This window comes from Rhamphochromis longiceps, linkage group LG15, assembly GCF_057381845.1.
Source record: "Rhamphochromis longiceps isolate RC_006_pf linkage group LG15, R_longiceps_female_GT1.1, whole genome shotgun sequence".
NCBI lineage: Eukaryota > Metazoa > Chordata > Actinopteri > Cichliformes > Cichlidae > Rhamphochromis > Rhamphochromis longiceps.
The window spans coordinates 13,979,263-14,004,102 of record NC_140571.1 but is presented as its reverse complement, the minus strand read 5'-3'; the positions used below and the strand labels follow the sequence as shown (position 1 = coordinate 14,004,102).

Here is a 24,840-nt window from a genome sequence, read left to right as displayed (position 1 = left end):
TAGAAGAATTAAATTATAGACTTACAAAGCCAATAGTCTGTAGTGACAGGATGGAGGAGCTTGTACTGACACAGCCCATTGATCTCAGATCTGGGTAGTTTCCCACTTCTAACACATACATCCTGCAAGTGAAGTCTTGGCCCTCAAAAGCCATCCAGCTGCAAGAATACATAAATGCAATTACACAAATATACTGACACACACACAAGAAGAACAAAAGCACAAAAAATGTGCCCGTGTTCTGCACTGAATACGATAGATGATCATTGTGTAAACCTACCTGCACTAAAAAGGTTTTCAATTTTAATACTATTCAAGCTTGAAGGTGAACAAGAGCTTTTTACTGAGCTACTGAATTCTTACTTATTAATGGGCCAAAGCAAAATAGCATATTAATATTAATGATGCATTTTATAATATGTAATGCAGGCAGTGTATCACTAGCTACTGCCATATGGCATTTTTTTCTGTTTAGAAAGTGTAACAGTGACAGCCTGAAGCAGACTCTAAATCACAGAAATTGCTTTTTAATGTGACCAATATGCAGTTACAATTGTAGCAGATCACCTTGGCACATCTATCTCTAAAATCTGCTATTGAAAGGCTGTTGCAAAGTGTTTTTAGTGCCAGAGATTCACCTTACAGCCCCGCAGTGTGACAGTTTCTTCACAATGTACAGTATTACTCACCTGCCAGCTAGAACCTTGCAGGAGGCCACAGAGAAACCATCCTGCAGGGAGGTCACATTGTCCTCCAGAGTGAGGACAGAGCCCTTAAAACCTGGATCCGAGAAAAGCTGCACCTGAGGCACACACAGCAAGAAAACAAGACTGAGTCATCCACTCTGAGCTCCTCACCTCCTCGTCACATAATAATTGCAATAACGCTTCAAGATTAGATGTGCTTTCTTTCTTCCTTTTTAAATGCCTACCTTAAATTTGGATGTGTTCTCAAAATCATCCTGAAATGAAAATGAAAAAAAAAAAAAGATTATTGAGACTGATTCACACTGAACCACAAAAGAGAGTGGCGCTGATAGGAAAGGAGAGATGCAACATTGTGGGTGGTATTGCTTTAACTTGTGTGTGTGTGTGTGTGTGTGTGTGTGTGATATGCCCTCCCTCCACTCCGTTTTCCTGGTTTTACCTTTCCTCATGTCTCATTGTCTGTGTTTTTTGTTTTTCTTTAATCTCTGTGTAGTCTGTGTGTGTGTCTGCCTGGGCATTGCACTCCATTCCTGCCCCTTTAATCAACTCACCTCATCCACTAATCAAGCTCCTGTAGCATTCTGTGGCTCGCTTTGGATCGTTCATTCCCTTATGTGAGTCTAACACTACTCCCACTTCTGATTTAGTTTGTTACTCATGTTATGTGACCCTTTGAAGCAACTCTTTGTTTCCGTGTGCATCCTCATCAGCCAGCCTGGCTCTTGCTCACATTGCCTCCAGCAGCCTGGCTTGCTTGTCCTGCTCTCATAACAGGCAGCACGCAGCAGCCAACAAATCCATCTAACAGAGAAACTCGACCGATTCTTTGCACAGTTTGACAAATAATAATCAAATCAAACTCCAGCCGGTCACAAACCGATAGCAGACTGAAAGGCATTCACAAGGTGCAGCAGACACTCTTCAACTCTTCTGCATTAAAAAAAAAAGCTGGGTCCAATGATGTGCAGGGCTGTCCTGTCAGAGGTATTGACACACATTTTGAACCTCCCTTAAAACCACCATCGGGCCTATTCCCAGAAAAATTTACTGTAACTCGTTTGTACAACCACTAGTCAGTTGATCTAACCTCTGTCATCTCAAAAGCCTTTGAAGGATTGATACTCACATCAAAGACTCCATCCTTTTTACATTTAAACTCCACAGAAATTGTTTACACAAATATCTGAGACAGACCATCTTAACTTTAAAGCCAAATAATTAATTTTTAATGACTCGCCTACTCTAATTGGGACCGATCATTACAGCATTTTACCGAGTCTTGTCTTGTATATGCCTCTTTGTCATCATCCAGTTTGTAACCAAAGCAACTTCACGATGAGTCACTTTTGTGATCTAAGATATTTTTGCTTTCAATCTAATGACAAGAATTTTCCTCTCTCATGCTGGATAAGTAATTTTATTCACATTTCTGCTCTGCTTCATGCTCCCAGAGCTAATCCACTGTAAAGCCTGGTATCTGTCGCGTGTTATCCCTGACATTCATTTTCCTATTTTAAGGATTCCACCTTAAATTTTGATTGTAAAAGTTGCTGGTTACAAGCAGCGAAACCACATGGTGAGTCACACTAGTACCTCAAGAGGAAGTGAAAATTCACCAGCAGTTGTGCAACTATTCATCGTGCAAAGCTGATGGAGCTAATCGTGCAGGTCAAGCAAACACACTGGCTGCTGCATTGATTAAATGTAAAATATCACAGTCGCCAGACCATCTGTCTAATAACCAGACAATGTTTCCACCTTGTGAGTCACCACTCTTACCAGCATGACAGGCATTGTTGAGCCAACTCTGTGCTGCAGTGCCCCCCAGTCCTCTGGGCTTCCATACAGGCCTTTTTCCAGGACATAAGGCTCGCCACAAAAGCCTGGCTCTTCAAACACAACCCAGCTGAGAACAAAAACAAAAGAGGAGCACCCTTTACTTTTGACATGACATTCTTTTTTCATTTTCATTTCATTTTAATTGGTAAAGAAACAGAGTGTTTGATGGGCCATGGCTGAAACCCACAAGAATTCAGGCACAGTTGTGCTCGTTCAGCAACAACTTGCGGTCAAAATCCAATACCGTCCCGCATGATAGCATCTCAGCAGCTACTCTGTTGAAAAATGTGGCATGTCACGAGTGGCTGTGGGAGTGGGTGTTGCATTTGCAGAACTGTGTGTGTCCTAACGTGCAAGACTGAAAAACTGACAGTTGTCTCCCAGCAAAACAAACGTAACGCAAATGAGCCAATCAAACAGCAGAAGAACATGGGCGAGGCCGCGCAGTCTAATAACAGACTAGCAGCGCAGCAAGAATAACCTTTCAATGTCATGAGAGTCTTTTCTCATAAAGAAGGACGTTATGTTCCACTCCACATTATTAACCATTTTCTTCCTCTCCCTTGGGTAGAAGCAATCAGGAAAGCATGCCCTGCGCTTCATTATTCTCGTTTGCTTCCTGTTTGTTTACTTCTGCATTTTTTTTCTAGCTGATCATACCATAAAGAGAGGTTGAAAGGCAAGCAGTGATGGAACACTGCCACTGCTCATTCCTACAGCATGTGGTTAAAAAAAAAAAAAGATGGTGATAAAAAATACCTCAAGGGAATAAAGAATTTCCAAATATAAACAGAATTCCTTGTTAACTAAGTTTAAAGATCTGAGTCTGCCTCCTCCACACTCTCCAAGAAGTCACAGAGTTGTTTCCCACTGCAAAAAGTCTGAGATAGTCCTAAGGTCAGGAACATATGCACGGCAGACTAACCATTAGTGAACGAGGTAATCTGTCTCGACCTGTCAGCAAAGGTGTGGCAGTCATGCAGCCACGCTCCTGAGAAGCAACGAAGGGTAATAAACCACACAAGACTTCACAGGAACTGTAGCCTCAACTAATCATCAAGCTGGCGGGAAGAAAAGCATCTAAAAACATGTAGAGTAGTCTAAGTCGTTCTCCATCAAGGTAGGTAATCAAGCAATATTTGTTAGAACCATACCCAAGCATTTCACCACAAGTCTTGCAGATTGAAGATGACTTGCAAAGGAAAGTGTTTAACCCATTTCTAACAGCCGAAAATACGTTTTTTCTAAAATACCCCAAGCTTTTATTTACCCATAACGATCACAAAACAATAAACCATAATAAGCATGCTACTTACACACCACCGCCGACATCAATAGACTGCGTCTTCATGCCATAGCCCGTCTCATCCATGTTAATAACAGGCACTGAGAGGTCAATGTTCATCCCCAGCTCGCCAAAATCTCTGTCGCTGAACATCTTGAGGTGTGGAGACATGAAATCCTGTGACAAGAATAAAATCATTTTAGGAAAAGCTGCAGACAAACACAAAATCTTGGGTTGAAGATCAAAACAATAAATATGTATGTTAGGAATAAAGTCAATTTACTCTAGGGAGTTATTTTTAAACTGTTATACATTTTTCCAGTCACACCAATTGCAAAGAATATGATTACACAACAGCTTATAGGTTTCTGATGTACTTGCACACCCTGTCCAAAAAATGAAGACAGTATCAGCTTAGGCACGACACGAAATGTAGCTCAGCTGCAATCCTGGCATATCAGCATACCATCTTACATCAGCTGACGTCTCAGGTGATATCCTGATATACATCCAAATAGTAAATCTCATATAGGGTTCTCTATTTAACTTGCATGCACAATTGCACAGCTGCTTTGCAACCCGCCTCTACCACTCCTTTTTCATGCTTCTATCTGATTTAAATAGTATCTTATCTGTTATGACTGATGTCTGCTCTGTTCTTTATGGGAGGTCTCACTGCCTCTATCTTCCCACTTATATACAGGGAGGGGAGGGGAGGTCTCAGAACAGAGAAAGACCAAAAAAATACATTACTGAAGACAGAAAACACAATTATCCTTCGATTAAAGTGGTCCTGACTGAAAAGCTGTTTCTAGACAAAAAGCACCATAATGAAAGCGCCCTTGAGCAAAAACTGCTTTGGGGTAAGATTAATATATTATATGCAAGATGTTGATTTGTTTATAGAATCTGGGGCTTCCAAAAACTGTTTATGCCTTCGAGTTGCTATTAACAATTTGTATATAACAATTTTCTGCAGACTTTATACGTTTTTTTTGTACATCCAAAAGTCAGCCATGCCCACTGGGGATACAGTGGAATGTATTTCTTTGCAACAGCTTCTTAAAACAAAAAGTTGTTTTTGCTTTCTTTCTGTTTAAAACAATTCCCCAACAAAGACTTGGAAAATTGGCATTTTGTCTACCATTTAATAAATATGTCTCCCTGCTTGCTAATGCTCCAGACTCTTCATAGTCAGTGTTTATGTGGAAGTTTTTGGTCTCAATAGTTTTTATTATATTATATTTTTACATTAGCTTGCAGTCTAAAGAAGAAGAACAAGGTACTGAGCCCTGAATCGACCCCGACGAATCCACTGATGTGTGCATGACAGAGCTAAGCTTTGTCAGAATGGGTGAATGCAGGTTATAGTGTGAAGCACCTTGAATGGTCTTAAAGCCTACAAAAGCGTGCTATTTTTATTTTTCGACAATCAGCTGCAATCTGAATTGTAACCTTCATCAACTCAGAGTGGTTATGCAAAATTCAAGCATCAGTTGGCGGTTGCTATTAATCACACACTGGTATATGCTAAACTCCTTGCTAGTTTTTTAGTGTTTGCAGTACTCACAGACAGTATCGGTCGCAATGACAGAAGTTCGGAGCCGCCCCAGTCACTGCACTCCAGGTACTCTCCTTCCTCCAGGATGTGCTGCTGACCCTCGAACCCAGACTCACTGTAGCCCACCCAGCTGATGCAAGAACCAAAATGCAGCAAAGTCACTGATTAGAGCTAAACTGGTAGCTCCTGATCAAATTATTATATTATAATCATATTACATCAAAATCACTATCTTAGTCTAGAATAAACTTTGCTCCAGAGTAAGAGTGCCATTTAACTCCATCCTGCACAAGCAAAGGGACATGCAGAAGAAGACTCACAATCCTCCAATGATCTTCAAAGAGCCCACGGACTTCAGTTTCATTGTGTCCAGGTCTGCAGGAACATCTCCTTCACTCTCGCAAAAGCTGAAAATTTCACCATCAACTTCCATACAGGAGCCTTCAAAGCCGGGCTTCTCATATAGAACAGCCTGCATCAAAGAACAGACAGCTTACATGAACACACAGGTTATATTTTATTTCACTTCATTGTATTTCCAAGGAACTACAAACTACATATTAAAAGTCCTATTTGAATGGCACAGTATTAAAACTGTGTGCATCTCAGTGGTTTTTACGTTGTCCAATTGCTGAATGACAGAATGACGCGTTCACCCTAAAAATAATCTGTTTATCTGATTCTCACATTGTTAGCTGTGGAAATTCTCGCTCTTAAAATAAACTGTGGTTAGTGTACTGGAACTTCCGTTACTTTTTGTGGTCTTAAATGAAATAAGCCTACAAGTCAAAAACATTTGGGTACTTGGGCAATGCCTGAAGGCCTTTCATAAACATGCTTTTCCTATATACTCAACACAGATATTACAGTTTGCGGTTAGATTATTTTATAATTTCCAGAATTTAACATTAAATAGCTTTTTCCTTTCTTTTTCTTCTTTTTGAGATCAAACAAAACAGAACTGCGCATACCTTGACTTCACTGGAATTCTCCACTTTGAAACCACCCTGGAACAGAGAAGTCATCATCATTAACAATGCTCTTCTCTAATTATATGCACACAATAGAACACCTGCCAGCAATTACACACATTCATAGTTCAACTAATTTTCTCAAAAATGTTCATAATTCCCTTGGCCTGGTAAGGCAAGGCAAGGCAAGGCAAGTTTATTTGTATAGCACAATTCAACAACAAGGTGATTCAAAGTGCTTTACAGAGACATTAGAAACAAGAACAAATAAAAAGCATGATTTAAAATTGAATAAAACAAGCAAATAAACTAACTAACTAATTAACAAACAAACAAACAACAGTATATAAAATCAAAACAGATAAAATCAGAACAGTAGATAAAATCAGTAGTTAAATGTAAGTTTTGAAATTTAAGCTTAAAGTGTGGATTTGGTGCTTTATTCAAATGCAGCTGAGAACAGGTGAGTCTTCAACCTGGATTTAAATAAACTGAGTGTTTCAGCTGATCTGAGGCTTTCTGGGAGTTTGTTCCAGATATAAGGAGCATAAAAGCTGAATGCAGCTTCTCCGTGTCTGGTTCTGACTCTGGGAACTGATAAAAGACCGGATCCAGATGACCTGAGGGATCTGGATGGTTCATACTGGGTCAGGAGGTCATTGATGTATTTTGGTCCTAAACCATTCAGAGCTTTATAGGCCAGCATCAGAACTTTAAAGTCTATCCTCTGACGGACAGGCAGCCAGTGTAAGGACCTCAGAGCTGGACTGATGTGGTCCACTTTTTTGGTCTTAGTGAGGACTCGAGCAGCAGAGTTCTGAATGAGCTGTAGTTGTCTGACTGATTTTTTAGGTAGACCTGTAAAGATGCTGTTACAGTAATCAAGCCTACTAAAGATGAATGCATGGACTAGTTTTTCCAGGTCCTGTTGAGACATCAGATCTTTTATCCTTGATATATTCTTGAGGTGATAGTAAGCTGACTTTGTTATTGTCTTAATGTGTTTTTCTAAGTTTAGGTCTGCATCCATCACTACACCCAAATTTCTCGCCTGGTTTGTGGTTTTTAGATGTATAGATTGAAGTTCTCTGGTGACCTGTAATCGTTTTTCTTTGGCGCCAAAGACTATTACCTCAGTTTTGTTTTTGTTTAGCTGGAGAAAATTGTGGCACAACCAGTCATTGATTTCCACAATGCATTTACCAAGAGCCTGTACAGGGCCTCGGTCTCCTGGTGACATTGTGATATATATTTGTGTGTCATCTGCATAGCTGTGATAGTTTATTTTGTTGTTGTTTATAATCTGTGCCAGTGGGAGCATGTAGATGTTAAACAGAAGGGGTCCCAAGATGGAAGGTTGAGCTGAGCTATTGTCTCTGTGGGTAATAACAGTAAACACTGCCTTTGGACATAGAGTGACCCTTCACAATGCGGAAAAGGCAGAAATCGGAATGCCAGCTTTTGGAAATTATTACTGAACACAACATGAAGCTGTGGCTTAAGGGGATGTCAGCAATTTTGCATAATTTCAGTTACATTTAATTTAAAGTAAAACTTCTGAACTACTTAAGAATTTGACCTTATGATTGCACTTGGTGAAAAATCGGGCTCATTAATTTATCTGAGGGGTGGGATGTTTGTAACAAATGGCACATCAGTCCAATATGTGTCTGTATCTCCCATAAAGCATAAATCTCAACCTAAGTGAATTACCAGAGGAACAGTGTCAGGAAAATCAAGTCAGAACATTGCTGGCAGTCACCCTGTCTCACATAGTCTTAGAAAAAAACCTGAACAGAACAGAAATAGAAAGAGAGAGTCTTCTTTAGAAGCTTTGCCACTATTGGAAATGCTGTTTGGTGTTGTGCAGGTGAGGGTGCTGCATAATAGAGCTTGCAGGAGGCAGGACACGTCACACACAGTAGCTCGCTGTCAATTCTCTAGATAATTAATTAGCTTCACTATTCTTACATGGGCAAAACTTAACATCCTGACTGTAGCGTATCTGCAAAAACATATGCTACACTCATGACTCATCCTCTAGGAACTATAAATGTCTATGCCATGTTCTCAGCAGGTACTTTCCACAGTAGAAGGATATGTATTTTGATTTGAGACAGGTTTTATGTGAGCTGTCCTTCCTGACACAATCCCATTTATCTGCACTGGGACCAGCACGTGACCTCCTTAAGATTGCCTTTGTGTCTCCTCCCAGAATCGTCAAGGGTCAAATGTGTTAATGCGTGCACCACAGAGCCAGTCTATATCACATTTTAAGTCCATTTACAAAAGCTCTGATGTAAATTTTATCTGCAGGAAGGACACCATAAAGACCATATAGACTCTAGGATCCTTAAATATGTGTAACAAATTTTATAGCAATTGGCCTCATGGATGCAGAGATTTTACTAAAAAACAAAATCTGTATGCTTCATCCTTTAGGGATCACAAATGACTGTTCCAAAGCTTTTGGTTGTGTATCCAGTAGTTATTTTATGCCTGGGACACATTGAGGGAATGATCAAAAGAGATCATTTGTCATTTTAAAATGCATTAGATGTTATACATTACAGTAATACAAACCATTTTAAGTGGTCTAAGAGATCCCACGAAGGGTGACGGGAAACCCCAGGTCTCAGGAAAAGGGTACACTCCTGTTTCCAGGACAGACACCATGCCCTCAAACCCTGGATCACTGAAAAGCAGCCACCTGAAGAAAGGAGGAATTCATGTTATTTCATCATCAAAAACCTTTATTCATATTATGCATAACAACAAAACTGTTGGTTGTTTTAAAACTAATGTAAGTGAGGACCTTAAATACTTCCATAAAAGAGCTGTAAAAAAATCATTGTCATAAAAATAACAAACTTTCTGTTCCTTTTTTTTCCTCAACACATAAATAAGCAGCAGCTTTTTCAGCTGTGGTATCGGCAGAAGTGACTTATGCTTTTTCCTCAGTACATTAAGCATTGTCAGTTCAAGGCGGCGCTTTATTTGGGTTTAATTCTACATCTACCTCTGCTATGAGCCAAAGAACTAGAGCTAGGAACAAAGGCTATTTGTTTAAGAGCAAAATATCTGGGGAATGGCATGCTTCAATTCAAATCACTTTTCTTCACTATTCATATTTATAGCCCGGGCAGCCTTTGTGAGAACAATGCCCCCAACTTTGGTATTTTAAACCATGGTGTGGCACAGCACAATGCCTCATACCAACAACCAGATGTGAGTCTCTGTCAGGAAAAATACACCCAGCTCATTCAGTCAGGACTAAAAAAAAGTGATTACCAAGAATTTATGTCAACCTTAACTTGCTAAATCCACAGAGTCTATCTGTTCAGTGAAGTCAACCGGGATTACTGCACGCAAAACACAACGCTACATCTGCTGATCAGCTGCCTTCACTTGTCACAGACAGACAGGAGAAGCTACAGTGGCAGAATTTGCAATTATGTGTCGAGATGAGCTGGCATCTGACAGCAATTAGTTTTGTTTTTGCTGCTGACAAATGCTGAAAAAAATCCTGTGCATTAAGTATTGTAGGTAAGTCAACAATACTCGCTTTACAGGAAAAGCTCTAACTAACAGCATTCATTCCCTTCTGCTGTAGGGCACAAAATGTACTGAATAGCTACACCTATAACCAAGAAAAACATTCTTGTGCCATTTGCCGAATTCTCTCCACACTTTTGTCTGTTTCTCACTTTCTGTCAATTGCTCCTCCTCTACTCCTCTGCTTCCCATGTGTCCCAACTCCCGCTCTCCCTCATTTCTAACATGCAACAGCAGGACAGACATTCCTCGGCGGGCAAATGAATGTAGTAATGATTATTATCACAGTTATTTCTCAGAGCAAAACACAGAGAAGATCTTATTAAAGAGACAGCTCTGATTTGAGCGCAGCAGGTAAGAGCTCATCAAAAGGAAAAAAAACAACATCACTGAGAAGGACTGAGATTGTCTCATTTTCTAAAAGGTGCATTTCTTGTATCTTTATGGACTACATGCATAAAACAACAATACTTACACCCCAGAGTGCACTTGAATGGAAGCTGTACTCAGTGGGATGCCGAATGAGCCAGTTTCTATTGTGTCGTCGTGGTATGGTGTTACTCTGCCGTGGCCTTCGGGTTCAGTAAACAGATCAATATGGGGGATGCTGTAATCCTACAGAGGGGGTGGGGAGGAAGAAAAGCCATTATCAGCAGTGGTCCACACAAGATCTTCAATAATTCCTCCCAATAAATCCAAGGAAGATCTTAACTAGCTGACTTTTATTCTTTTCTGCTCTGGAGTCTGGATTGAATATCAATAAAACAATGCAGTCTGTTAGCTACATTTCAGATCCAATGTGAGGTGAAGATAATGTCGGTACTGAAGACCATGCAAGGCGGAGTTAGTGTACGCACCCTGACAGCAAGTCGAATAGAGCCGATCACCATTGGCGGGCTGTTGTGCGGTTCTGTCCCCACTTGAGGTTCTGCCCAATCGTTTGCCAATTCCATGTTCGCCTCCTCCAAGGCGATGGTGCGGCCCTGAAAGTCAGGCTTCTCATACAGCATCCAGCTAGTTATGAAAACATAATCATCATAATCACAATCAGATAGCTAATGATCAAGGTTAACAACTGTGGATTACATCACTAATTCGACAATTTTGGAAATACACCTATTTGGTTGCTCGTTGAAAGCTACATGAGTGAATCAATATCGTTCTCCTGCTATTTTAAGAATACACCTGGCAGTTGGTTAGCACAGCTGGCTCTAACAGCTCCTCTTTAGCTCACTAATTAACACATTGCTTCTTCCCCGATTTCATTGCAAAGTGGAAGAACAACACATCTTTGCAGAAAGTCTGGCAGCCACGCTGTGAATGAGATGAAATCTGTGTTTTTAAAAGGACAAGGCAAGAGCTTGTTACAGTAGTCCTTGCTGCTGGAACAGAGGGCGCTGTACTTTTTAAGTCTTGCTATTTGTTGAATATGATAAAATGCTAATTTAGTGTATCTTGATGTAGCCGCTGAAGGTCAGATCTGAACACATTTCTAATTTGAATTTTTCTTTTATCATTTTAGCACCAGAATCAAGCTGTGCTTTTCTTCCCCAGCACAAAAAATTTGATTTTTTTTTTTCAACGTATGTAAGTGTCAGCATTTTCAGAAAGTGCATTTAAATGTCATTCTTTTTTTTTAGACAGCATCATTCCAAACATCTACCTTGAATATCAAAAACAGTATCTGACCACTGCAAAGAAGTATAAAGAACTACAAAGCTAAGAAGTGCAAGCCAGAGGATGCACCTGCACACACACAAGCACATGGCTGGTGTTTGGCACATTCCTGCAAATGGTATTACACACTTCCAGTAATCCACAGGTGCCTGGACCACGTCAAGAAAAGCAGGAATGGTAAGGGTAAAAAAGGGACTGATAGCAAAGAAAATATGAATGTAAAGCATGCAGGGTTCTAAATAAATAATAAATAAGTTCGATTATCAAGTAAGACTCTCTCAGTGCTCATGCTTCATTAAATTAGCTTGGTGTAGAGCCTCAACAAGAGATTTTGGCATCTCAAAACCACATGACACCAATTAAAGCTATACGGGGCATTTTCTTTCCATCATCTGACATTTTGGCTGAATATTTGTTACTTACCACCCTCTAACAACCTTCACAGATATGAAAGGCGAGAGCTGCAGAGATGTAGCATCTGGCATATCCCTGTAAATCTCATATGCCTGGCCACTGAACTGAGGTTTTTCAAACAGCACCACCTGCATAGAGAAAAGAAGGACAGTGTCAAAAAAATAAAAAAGTAAAAAACATCAACACATCAACCATGAAGAGAAATAATGGCTTAATATTATAATGCATTACTTGCTAAATCTATTACATTAAGCAGGATTCAGTGAGTGCAAGGACATCCCATTTTACTCTCTCCTTTTCATGCTACAGTAGAAGCAAAAAAACTTACAGGTATATAATTACTTCAACTACCAGGACACCATAATTTTAATAAAAAACATGAATTTGAACGTTTTTGTTTTTAAAGCCAAACAGAAGCTTGATAGTTATGAATAATGAAGGAGTAAACCACAGTTGTGGAAAAAGCAGCTTCTCTAGAAACCTCTTTGTTATGTTTTGTTTGTTAATAAGCCTGCTTAAAATTCTAAATCTTTACATATATTCTCTTCTGTTTGTTTTGGTTAATCCCAGTCGTCATAGTTCAAGCCCCTCCAAAGGCAACACAGGAGGTAAACCGAATGAATGAACACCTAATATGTAGGAAAGCAACTACAAATGTTGAGTGCCCCGGGAATTCCTCGTTCCTTGTAACAACTACTAATGAAGTTCTGCAGTAATGAAAAACCACAGGATCTGCACTACGTTGGCAGAACTGAATTCTGGGATTGCACCCAGCTGAGCAATTGCACAAGACTTTTTTTTTTACTCTGTTTACCCACGAGAACACCATATGAAAAGCAGATGTTTTCACAGAACAGAGACTTGTCTGTTCAGATTCCTCTCTCCCATCTTGTTTCTATTTCATGATGGTAAAGTTGTGCCTACTGTACCTTTCCAGGGCGTTTGTGAAATCCCTTCACAGTTCTTATCTGGAATGCAGAAACACATAGTTAAGATCAAAGTAAACATCTCGACAATACAAAAGAAATTAATATGAATTAGTTTGTGAAGAAGCTGTGCCTATGACCTTTCAGTTTTACTCCCAGGGACATAGTGGGCATGTGGAGAAGACATTCCTCTCATTTCATATCTAAGCACCCAAAACCAGAGACCAGCCAAAACCAGAGTGCAATCAGCGTAAGCTCGTGATGTTGATTGCACAAAACGGCAGTAAAATTAAACTAAAAAACAAAAAATCAACAGCAACTAGAAACATCAAGTCCAGACTTTTGATTATAACTGATTTATAATTTACATATTTCACGCTGTTTTGTCGCACTCCCTCTCGAGGTTCATGCTCGGAAACGTGTTATATCTATGTATCATTAAATATCTGAGCCTTCTCTTATATACTCAGTATTGAGAACTGTCAATTGAATCTAATAAACACTTTAAATACTGTAATATACCAGCTTGGGCTTTGTAAAAACAAGCTTTTACCATTTACAGAGAACAGAAATCGTCATACAAATTCCCTTCAGCTCAATTCAGCTTTATTTATGCAGCCATTGGCCACTTTGTTAGATACACCTATTCAACTGGAAATATATAGTCAGTCACATGACAGCAACTAATTGCATGTATACATGTAGACATGGTGAAGACAAACCAATAAAGTTCAAACCGAGCATTAGAATGGAGAAGAAAGATGATTTAGGTGACTATAAATGTGGCATGGAAAGACGACACCAGGTCTGATGAGTCTCAATTTCTGCTGCAACATTCAGATGGAAGGGTTTGAATTCAGTGTAAACAAAATGAAAGCACTGATCCATCCTGCCTTGTATCAACACTTCAGGCTGCTGGTGCTGTAATGGTGAGGGAGATATTTTCTTGACACACTTTGGCCCCATCAGCACCAAACGAGCTTCATTTAAATGCCAATGTATTGCTGTGTATTGCTGCTGACCATGTCTATCCCTTTATGACCAAAGTGTACATCCAGTAGAGTACATGTACAGTTGACAAATCTGCAGCAACTGTGTGATGCTATCATGTCAACATGGACCGAAATCTCAGAATGTTTCTAGCACCTTCCTAAATGTGAGATTTACATCAATTCTGAAGGCAACATGGTGTTTAACCAGGTACTAACAATGTGTACCTAATAAAGTGGCCGGTTACTTCTGAGCAGATTAACTTTTACATGGACTCCACTGGAGCAAATTCCAGACACAGTGTTACTGAGAATAAGAAAGCTTCCCTACTTGTGATGACCAAAAAAAAGAAAAGAAAATGTAATTTTTTCCATGAAAACCATATGTGGTGTAGCTCCGAAAATAGAAATAGCATCCAACTCTCTTACCAGCACAGCAAGCTTTCTTGTATCTGGCTTGTCAGAAAGTAAGAGCTGATACTTATGTGCTTCAAAGCAATCCACAACTTTAATTTATGACAATAAACCTTTTATTCGTCCTTCAATAAAATGTTTGTAATGAATGCAGAACACTTACATTACTTCTAAGTACTCCCTGCGGCTGAGCCGGAGGCTGCTTTCGTTCGGGGAGGGTTGGTTGTTTTGTTGGAGGAACAACAGGAAAGCATGGAGCAGCAGTGTCAGGAAGCACCGGACCTGGCTTTGCAACGCTGTCTGCTTCATCTCCAGCAACAGGAGTGGCCATTTTCTTAATTAACTGGTGTGTAAAAAGAAAACGATGGAGTAAGGATAAATGTTTTTAATGTGTTTGCTTATGAAATATGCTGTGGCAACGTCTACTGTGGTTTATTTACTAAAGTGCCATTTCCATGTCTCTCCTGTCAGTCGACAGGAAAGCAGAGTTCTGTGCTTTAGCTAAATAGCTTTGCTATGCTTCAACTCTGCTGAGCTTGCTAGTTACATTGTGTCTCTGTGCTAAAAGGACAACTACACTGACACTCACAACTTTTAGTTACATGCAGAAAAACTAACCTCTGGTTTGACTTGATCCTGTCCTTGTATGCTCTGTACTGGCTTTACTTGATCTCTTGGGAGGTACTTCTCTAAATAGTCAGGCAGTTTGATGTCGTTAAAAGAAGGAAGTGGAGGACCTGAGTCACTAACCACAGCCTCTGCAGCACGGGTTTCCTCTTCACTCTGCTTGGCTAGAGTGTCTTTGATTGAAGCTGTGGCTGACGGGCTTGGTGTGGGTGGCTGGGACGAAGGTGGAGGGCTCAGCTCGGAGGCTGCAGTAGGCGATACGTTTCCTGAGCCAGTGCCCTCTGACTCGGCTTGAACTCCATTTCTCTTTCCTCTGTAAAGGGAGGTGAGACTACTCAGAACGCAGCTCCCCGCCAAGCGAGACTTCACCTTGATTTGATCATCTTTCTGTTCCTTCACGTCCTCCTCTTCCTTGACAGGGGTTTTGTCCCTGAGGCGAGAGTGTGTGTCTAGGCTATTAAGCAGCATGCTCTTGTCTGCAAAGCTAACCCTGGCAGGCTTCAGGACAGATTTTGTATTTGTGTTTGAGTTCTTGGAAAAAAGGGTCAGTGATGTGTTTATGGAAAACTCAGGCTTTTTTCTCAAGCCAAATGTAAACTCCTCTGGGTCAAAAGTCTTCTCAAAGCGGTCCTCCTTAATGGCTGGCATTGCAAATGGGGGCTGAGGTGGTCGGAGGTGGTTGTGCTTCCGTGGTGGGAGGGAAAATGGGGCACAAAGTTTCTTGATTTTCTCAACAAAATCATGATCATCTAGCTCGCCAGGAGTGTCCAGAAGATTGCTCTCACTTCCAGAAGAAGTCAGCTTTTGCTCCTGGACTTTATGTTTCCATTTGGGGAAGTCCACATCCAGCCAGCTAGAGGGGGCATCTTGCTGTTTCGAGGAGTCATCTGTGCCTAGACCCTGTGGCAATTGGAACTTCTTCATGGATGAATGCTGTATTGAGCCTGGGATCAGCCTGTTAGACTCTGGGGAAGTGGGTGCTTTTGAAGACCGTCTCAGATTGTTATCAACAGGCTCCTTTTTAACTGGCTTGACTTCTAAATGTGTGGAAATGTCACGATTGATATGAGATGAAACTTCATTCACTGGCAAATGCAATCCCATCACAGCTGAATTCTCAGTCACATTCACTGCGTGGCTTGCAGCAGTGCTATCAGGGCGGCTCTTTGTTATGTATTCAGCATCCCTGAGTGGTGTAATATCGCTGCCATTCTCTATATTTTTTGATTCATCAGACAGTGTGTGGCTGGAGGCTGGTTTTGTCATATCTCCAGAGGTACTGACTTCTGAGGTCACTGATTTGACAGTTGAGCTTTTTTCCTGATCTTCCTGCCCACCTCTCTCTGTGTTTGCAGATTTGCAAACAGAAGTAGAAGAAGGCTCTTCCACATATGATTCTTTGTTTTGCCCATGTGTCATGTCAGTGAGTGAAAATAGAGTGTCATTAGAGACTTTTGCCTTCACTTCCTCACTGGCCGTAGCTGCTTTGGTAATAGGATTTGTGCTGGAGAACTCTGAATCATTAGCTCCATGTGTACATGAGTCATCCCGTGAATTCTCTGCTTTTTCCACAGATGCAGAATTAGGCTGTGCAATCACCACTGGCTCTCCTTCTGTTCTGGGGCTTTCTGCAGAATGAGTCTGCAACTCAGAAGGCCCATTTATAAGCGTCTCTACCTTCCCAAGCTCTTTATCACTCTTGGCGCCACTCACAGCCTCATTAGCCTGGGTGATGGTACAAACAGCAGCTTTTTCTGAAGGTGCAGTCACCGACTGACTGAGATGTTGTGTTTGAGCAGGGAGATCTGATGAGCCGCTGCTCTTTTCTGACTGAAAAGCTGGTTCTGGTTCTTTAGTTTCTGGTCTTATTATGTCTTTAACCAGTTGTGTCTCCTCATTTTTTTCAGGATTTTTTCTTTCATCATCCCTTGCAACACTTTCCTCTTTCCCTGTGATCGCCTGCACACTGTGTGAAACCTTGGGCTTTGCGGCACTTTCATCTAGAGGCAGGCGCTGCTGTGGTTTTTCTTTAACTTTCTCCTCAGTCTGATTTGTTTTCTCACTCACCACCTTCTCTAATCTCACCACATCTGCAGGTTCAGCTTGAGTTATTAGTTCTGTGTCCTTGTTTTGAGGTTGCTGTGTTTCTTTTTTACTAGGCTTCTTCCTTTTTTCTTTATCTTTTGACTCAAGTTGCACTGAAAATTCTTTATCTAATTTGGGAAGTTTAACAGGTGACTCCTCCTCCGCTGCAGAAGGCTTCTCAATAGTTGGTTCAACCAAAGGTGATTGGGGGGAAACTAAAGGTTCTGTGACTTCCACAGAAGCCTTTTTTCTTTCCATTTTAAATGTCAGACTTTGTCTCTCTGCTTCTTCCTCTTTTTGGGGTAAATCAATGGAGTCCTTGTTAGCGGGCACCTTTGTTGTGCTGCTACAAGCAGCAGTATCAGGTTCATCTTTGCTGACAGATGGTTGAGGTAATCCTGCTGGTGTGTTTACTGACTGGTGAATATTCACCTTTTTAAATGAAGCATCTAACTGCTTCTCCTGTTTATCGGATACCTCCACTTCCTTTTTAAATTCCTTCTGCTGGCTATCGCTCAGTGGCTGTTCGTCAGATTTTCTTCTTTGAACTTGAGATGGCTCTTTTCCTGAAAGCTTTTTGGGAGAAGAGGCAGTCTCATTTATTTCATCACTCTTATCTGGCTTTGTAGCGGTGACCTTTGACTTACTTGCAGAGCACTCTGGTTTGTTTTGAATGCTTGGACTGATGGGACTGGTTGGGTCTCTATTTTTCCGTCTTTTAGAGCGGGAGCCTGTTCTGCTAGGGCCTTTGGGAGATGGGCTACTGTTATTGGTCACTTCTTTGGAATCGCCTAGTTCTTCAGCTGGAGGATCTGTTTCAGCGCTGTTGGGTTTCGTACCTTGATCTATTGCTTCTGAGACCACCGTTTCCTTTGTTTTCCAGTCTGTTTGTTGTACTGTGGGAATGGACGTGTGCTCCCCTAAAGGAGTCGTATCTCGTCCTTCTGGTTTTAGTGCTATCTTTGACACTGCTTTTGTCTGTATCAGCTCTTTTGTATCCAGTTTACCTTGACTGTCCAGTTCTGGAGACTTTGACGTAATGTCTGCCACAGACGAGGTGGATTTGTGAGACATTCCTTTCACGGCCGGTGTTTGAGGCTGCACAGGTTTATCCTCCGACACAGACGCGTCTGTTAATTTCTGCACTCGCTCCCTGATGGTCATCAGCTTTTCCATGACAGGTGGCTGTTCCGTGCTGTAGCGTTCAGCTGATCTTGACCTCTGATCAGACGCAAGAAAATCCACTTTCAACCGCTCGGTGGGTTGTCTATTTGGAGACACATCAGCACTCCTCGGGATTCTGAAGGGCTGCTTGTGGCCACCCGTAGGTTGTTGCTGCTGCTTCTCAAAAAGGCTGATTTTATCCGCAATCCTGGCAGTCGTTGGCTTACGCTCTTCATCAGCCTTCTTTGGGGTGTGTACTCTGTGCAAACAAGAGGTAAATATATCAAAGAACTTCTGAATTTAAAGTCATAATCCATTTATGACCCACCACACCTGCCATAGAGATTTCTATTTGTTAATCACTTAAGAGATAAGAATAACCTGATCCATTTTTCACGTCCTCTATATGTTATGAAATCAGTCCTTAGAGCACAGCACTGATCTTTGCATTATGAATCATGGCGTTGTTTCACTGTGGATACAGTGAAGCAATGCTGCTTTTCATCTAAAGCTGTAGCCTGCTCTTTTACCAAAGCTGGAGCTAGCATAAGTATCTGCTAATAAGGGGATATCGATGAGTTAAATATTCAGCCTTGACCCTCAAAAACAAACAAACAAAAGATAGCATTTTAAGTGAGGTTTACTTATTTAGTTACACTTACTTTACTTATTTTAGTGAGCGTTACTGAAAGACTGATAGATGCATGTGGTGATTAGCCAGTGTTCTATCTATGTAAATCAAACACTTTCACTCCTAAATTCAACTTACCTGCCGTCATTCTCTGTTTTGGGTGTATCCTTTTCGTCACCTTTGGTATTCTTTAATGCTGCATTCCAATCCTTGTTATCTTCAGCTGGACTTTTCTTTGGATTCAGACGAACATGTTTTGTAAAAAGCTTCACCTCACTCTGAGAAACCTTAATGCTCCTGCGTTTGGACTCTGGTGTCTCTGTCTTCCTTTCTACTCTATAAAAATCGTCATCGCCCTCCATGTCTGCACCTTCATCCGCCACACAGTTCAAGTCTTGGAGGTTGTCCAACTGCTTGACCGTGGCGGGGCAGGAAGTCTTTCTTTCCCCTCCTTCAGGTGAGGCCTGTGAGGTGGGGTTTTGCTCGGAGGAGGAGGAGTCTTTAGGTGCCTCACTTTTGCTCTTTAGACTACTCACTAAGTTATCTGACTTAGGGAATCCCTCTGAGGCAGGTTGTGCAGTTGGAGGGATTGTTTCCGCAGGAGCTTTCCCTCCATCGCTCTGAGAGTTTTTCCTTCTTCTTCTGGCTGAGTTTTTACGCCCCATGATGTCTTCTTCTATTTGTTCTTGATCTGGTTCAGGCTCTAACTGTGAGTCTTTGTGGGATTTTAGTGGCACTCCTACTAGTGTGCCGTAATAATCCTGTGCCCCAGCAGCAGGCCTTGCATGTGTTTCTTTGTTCTCTGCACTTGAGCTAATTGCTAAATGAAAACTTGGTGATGACTTTGCCTTAGGGAGGACTTGAAGGCTTTTTGTGAGTTTGGTGCGGACAACTTCCTGCCCAGCACAACTGTTCTCACCACACTGAATCACACTCGTTTCCTCCAGGTACACATGGAGCTTCTTGCCTGTCTGGGCCTGTGCTTTTCTCTGGGCCTGAGGCTGGGTGTGGGCCTGGTCAGAGTACCATGCCACTCCCTGTTTAGTAGATGAATAGAGATGTGTCAGATGGCTGTCATTCCTTTCAGGATTCCCACTTGCTGAAGTACGTTTGTTGCTCTCCTCCCTGTCCTGTCCTGTTGTCTGCCTACTGCACTCCCAAAGCTCCTCCTTTTTTGGACCTCCTACTCCCGTCTCAGTGCTGCACACAACAGGGCCGTCTCTGTGGGCAGACTGCGTGGCGTTCTCCTCGTCACAAGGGAAAACGCCTCTGAAGAAATCCTGAAGATGGGGATTCTCCTCCTCTTGCTGCTGTTCTCCAGCCCAGGGTCTCACAGTCTCCTCACTTTCCACTTCTCCCTCTGACTTAAGAGTGTGATCGCCAGTTGAGGGGGCATTTTCAGTAGGAGTCTTCGGAGCCTTTCCCCTCCACGGAGAGAGCCAAGTGCCAATACGACCCAAGACTCCAGTACTTGGCTGGTCTTCGGGGCTCTCAGACTAAAGCAAAGCACAGAAATAACTCAAATAAATGTCAGCTTCAAAACGTAGCTGCAATTTGCAAACATGCATATTTCCGGTGAATATGCGCAGAATTTAGATAACATGACAGTAATACAAACTGTCTAAATGGACAAAGCAAAGGAGTGCAAGCTGGAGATCCGAAGAAAATATAAGTGAGGGTTTCCTGTTCATTGAGATTTATTTATTTTTTAGTACAGCCATGCATCTCTCAGCATAGCAAAGACATGCAAGGGTGCTTATAACCTGTAAGCTTACCGTAGAAAATACCATATCATTCAGACCCTTTATGTAGGCTGTGAACATGATTTTGGTTTAGAACAAAAACTCCTACAGAGCATAAAACACAAACAAAATCATTCCACCAGGACAAACAATAGCAGTGTGAAAGAGCAGAAAAAACATCACATGGATCAATCACTTTGACAGATCCATACATAACTCTCTAATTTGAACCAGACACTCTTGGCCATCATTTCAAAATCGACTTACCCTGAACTTCACATGGAAGAAAAACTTTGATCTCGACTTCAAAATGTAAACCGCTGCTTAAAAATCTTCTCTAAGATGTTTGTCTAGCTGATGGAGAAGCTGCGTTTAGTCCCCGTTGCTTGCAGTAAAGCATCCACAACTGTAATAAGAGCGCGGCAGAGTGTGGCTTTGGAGATGTGCGTGATATTTTGAAGTTCCAGCCCCTCCATCAGAACGCGCGCAGCCCAGAGCTAAAAGCGATGCTTTCAAGTGCTGCTCGTACACATCTTCCAACATGCAAACATGAGCGGCCCGATGAAGCCGGTTTGTCAACAGCTGTTTTTTTTCCCACGTCAGCAGCTCAACCACAGTTTCATTTTGCTGGTATTTAGTTTGGCTTAAGGCCAACTTATAGCATCAGATATACGTTGAAATGATTGGCTATATGACTGGCTGCTATTAGCAGTTTAAAGCTTTAACTAACACTTACTGGAATACCTTTAGTTATAATAGGCTTAGTAACTCCCTCCAAGTCAAACAAAATCAGTTTGTTTGTTTTAAATTAAACGTGTTATTTTTTCAACTTGTTAAGTTAAGAGAAGCGGTTTGTGGGGGCAAGAAATGCTAAAGATAGATATAATTAGCCATTCACTTCCCCTTATCCTTTTTTAGGGTCGCGGGGGACTGGAGCCTATCCCAGCTGTCTTAGGGCAAGAGGCAGGGTATACCCTGGACAGGTCGCCAGTCTGTCGTAGGGCTTACACATAGATACAGACAACCATTCGCACTCACATTCACAGAGTTTCCAAATAACCTATGCCCACTTACTGCATGTCTTTGGACTGTGGGAGGAATGCAAACTCCACACAGAAAGACCCTGACCTGCTGGCGAAATTGAACTCAGGACCTTATTGCTGTGAGGTAATAGTGCTAACCACTGTGCCACTGTGCTGCCAGATTTAATTAGCCTATCTTTTTTATTTCATAATGATCACTGGAACAAAAAATTATGTATTATTTACATGATTTCCCCAGTGTATATATAAAGCAGTCACGTCTTCTGTTGACGGCCTTCGCATAAGTTTGACTGTTTGCCTGTTATCGACCATGTCATGACTCATATTTCACATATTTGTAATATCACCGTAAATGCTTAGGAAAAAATCGCAGCATAGTGAACAGTTTTTATCCCAGAGCCATCTCTTAACTTGACTTATCTCATCCTTGAACTCGACATACTTTCACCCAAACGTTAAGCAAAACAAATTTTGGAACTTGTGGCATAAATGTGCTGAATATTTCTAAGGGTAAAACTTAAAAAGCAATATTTTAAGTAGTTATTCAATGAATGTTGCTTTTAATTCCATTATGTATATTGTTGCACAGGAATAAAATGACATTACTTATAATACTTGGAGTTTTTGAAAATACTTTTTTAAAATCATTTCCTAGTTGACTACTCTCTGTTTTTTTATGCTTTTTTTTGTCCTGTGATGGTCATAAGTTTATATTTTTCTAATTTCTTCTTGACTTTTTGCACTTTCAGGAACAGTTGTTACACTGTAACAACTCATCAGCTGATAAAAAAAACCCCATTCACTCATTTGTTTATTCAGGCACTCCTTTGCTGTCCAAGTTCAGGATAGGATTGGAAATACGCAGTAGCCACGTGTCTCATTGTTTAACATGTACTGATCTAAAGAAGCAGAAGAAAAAAAAGAGCAATTGTCTCATCTATTGATGCAGTGTATCAGTGTCTCAGTATACATTTTACTGTGGGCTATTTGTTGCTGTTCTAAAGAAACAATGCAGTACATCCACAAGTTTGCTGCACTGCCGCAGGAGAATGAAAAATAAGTATACGCACTCATTCCATTCACTGAATGAGCTTATTTCCACTGAAAGAACTCAACATGAAGAACACTGAAATAAAATTACAAAACACCATAACATATAAGCACTAAGTAGCAAGTATGTATAGGATACCTAAATGGTGACAATGCACAAGAAAGAAAGAAATCTCATTATGTAATATAAGAGAGGCTTGTTGATAAATGAGTGTAGATTGCTTTGTGATTTTACAAAATTTACAAAATTTTAGTGAGGTTAAAATGTCATATTTCAAAGAGCAAAAGCAGTAAATTGATAATCTGGATGAGTGTTTCCTTTCCAAACTCTTACACCTAGACCAAAATTAGATCTGTTATATTTCAAATAGGTTATATTTGACAGATATGAGCATTTCAGACTGAAATTAGATTCTGTTTTGAGGAAGTGACAGCTGTTCTGTAATCATTAATTAGCTGATGTGTGTGCAGTTCAACATTCCGACATTTTTCTTAACAACTGAATGCAGCACGAGGCCTTGCCCAAACAAAGTTTTTCAGCGGAAATGACGCACCGCTCATGTGGGTTTCAGAGTCTGCTGAAAGTCGTTTTTTCTTTTTTTCCCAAATTTCTCTTCTTTTATTTGGCGAGAAGTTCAAGTCATTCTTTCCATGCTGCTCAGTCGGGGAACTTAACCATTAAACCACTCCTGTCTGGGTAACTCAGGATTGTTTTGATTTTTTAAAAATAATAATAATGAAGCAGAGCAACTAGAAGCCACGTTGTAGCATGATGAATTTTAAAGAAAGCTCGATTTTCTCTACTTCTAATGCTCATACATAATCCACCCTGCCCGGGGGGACTGGCCGCGAATCACTGGTTTAAACACTGCACATGGGATTAATTTATGCGTTCACATTTAATGTCCCATTTTGTTTTTACTATAGTATTATCATAACGGGTATACCCCTTACAATGGTGGTCAGACAAACACGAAAAGTAAAGCATCAACCGTCACCACGCTATCATTAAACCACCTTAAACGTTGTTTTCACTACTTTTAATTACCATAACGAAGTCTACCAGAACTACAGTTCATAAGATTAAAGCAAATGTGGCCTAGAGGCTTTAGAGTGTTACTTAAACTTTCAAACCGTCTCTACTGAAAAGCCCACAAACCGCAACTTAATTTCTTTACAAGCACGCCGCCACAGACAGAGCGAGATCTTACCATGATTACAGTGTTTCTCGTGGCTCTATGGGGAACAAACCGGTCAAAGGTAGCCCCCTGGAATAGCCCTCATAAATGAAGTCTTTCAGCGTGCTGTGCCGCTTCTCTCAGGTAACTCTAACCTCCTCAGACATGCCACTCTGCAGCGGACTAACTAATAAATATTCAGTGCAAGCTTAACAGAAAAGAATTTCAAGGCTAACTTTTGCAGTACGCCAGATGCAATTGAGTCTGCAACTTTTGAAGTGTTATTTTTTTCCCATGGTAAGAAGGGGAAGGACGCAGCTGGAATCTGCCCCAGCTAGGTAACACCCCGAGGCTTTGAGCACCATGCCACAACAGCTATGTCACTGCGTTGTGTAACGGCTGTGTATTAGGCTGCATGCTGTGAGATAGGCTCCCCTAAAAGACCCGTCTGTGGGGTTTTATCTGCTTTAGGAAATACCAGCATGTTCACATCCACTAGGTGGTTTGCACTACCTTATTCTTTCCCTTTCTTTTGCAGAACCTTTGTGTTACTGTAGACCCTAGCTTTAAAACCAGTGCTAGTCCTTGCATGCCGGACCCTTTTATCTACACATAACAAGCTCTGTGTACACACAACACATCAAAAGGCATGCATGGCATTAATAAATACATGTAAATGCATTCCTCCTCTTGGGTTGTCTGTTTCCCATGACTTATTCATGGGCCACAGAAACTGAAACCTGCCTCATTCTACAGCCTATAAAAAATTTACACCTAGCCTCACCTTGTTACTTGTTCCTTTTACCAATAACAAAACAAATAGGGGAACTTGCCCAATGTAAATGATTTACCAGTGCATTATAATTCAATATCTAGAGAAAAAAGAAAGAATAAAAAGTTGAAACTTTAAATGTAATAGAATGCAGTGAGACAAACTGTGGTCTTTCACATGCTTAGCTGAAACCTGCTTAACAGTTTTGGA

General features: G+C 41.0%; 1 protein-coding gene across 2 annotated transcripts in view; it reads right to left on the bottom strand.

The window, feature by feature from the left end:
• The window catches only part of LOC146652366 (uncharacterized), a 28,794-nt gene extending 4,585 nt beyond the window's left edge, over nucleotides 1–24,209 (bottom strand). Inside the window, exons 1-17 of one of the 2 annotated variants that reach the window (XM_085381197.1) lie at nucleotides 23,892–24,209; nucleotides 18,984–20,341; nucleotides 15,089–18,473; nucleotides 14,502–14,681; nucleotides 12,939–12,977; nucleotides 12,019–12,137; nucleotides 10,776–10,932; nucleotides 10,394–10,533; nucleotides 8,947–9,073; nucleotides 6,364–6,399; nucleotides 5,713–5,864; nucleotides 5,402–5,522; nucleotides 3,863–4,008; nucleotides 2,487–2,613; nucleotides 932–961; nucleotides 690–802; nucleotides 26–158 (exon numbers count right to left, since the gene is read on the bottom strand). In XM_085381197.1, the coding sequence (XP_085237323.1) occupies nucleotides 26–158; nucleotides 690–802; nucleotides 932–961; nucleotides 2,487–2,613; nucleotides 3,863–4,008; nucleotides 5,402–5,522; nucleotides 5,713–5,864; nucleotides 6,364–6,399; nucleotides 8,947–9,073; nucleotides 10,394–10,533; nucleotides 10,776–10,932; nucleotides 12,019–12,137; nucleotides 12,939–12,977; nucleotides 14,502–14,681; nucleotides 15,089–18,473; nucleotides 18,984–20,341; nucleotides 23,892–23,894 (6,366 nt within the window). In that variant the 5' untranslated portion in view covers nucleotides 23,895–24,209. Of the gene's footprint in view, nucleotides 1–25; nucleotides 159–689; nucleotides 803–931; nucleotides 962–2,486; nucleotides 2,614–3,862; nucleotides 4,009–5,401; nucleotides 5,523–5,712; nucleotides 5,865–6,363; nucleotides 6,400–8,946; nucleotides 9,074–10,393; nucleotides 10,534–10,775; nucleotides 10,933–12,018; nucleotides 12,138–12,938; nucleotides 12,978–14,501; nucleotides 14,682–14,956; nucleotides 18,474–18,983; nucleotides 20,342–23,891 lie in introns of both variants that reach the window. The other variant, XM_085381196.1, reaches the window with a different exon arrangement.
• Between the last annotated feature and the right edge of the window lie 631 nt (nucleotides 24,210–24,840).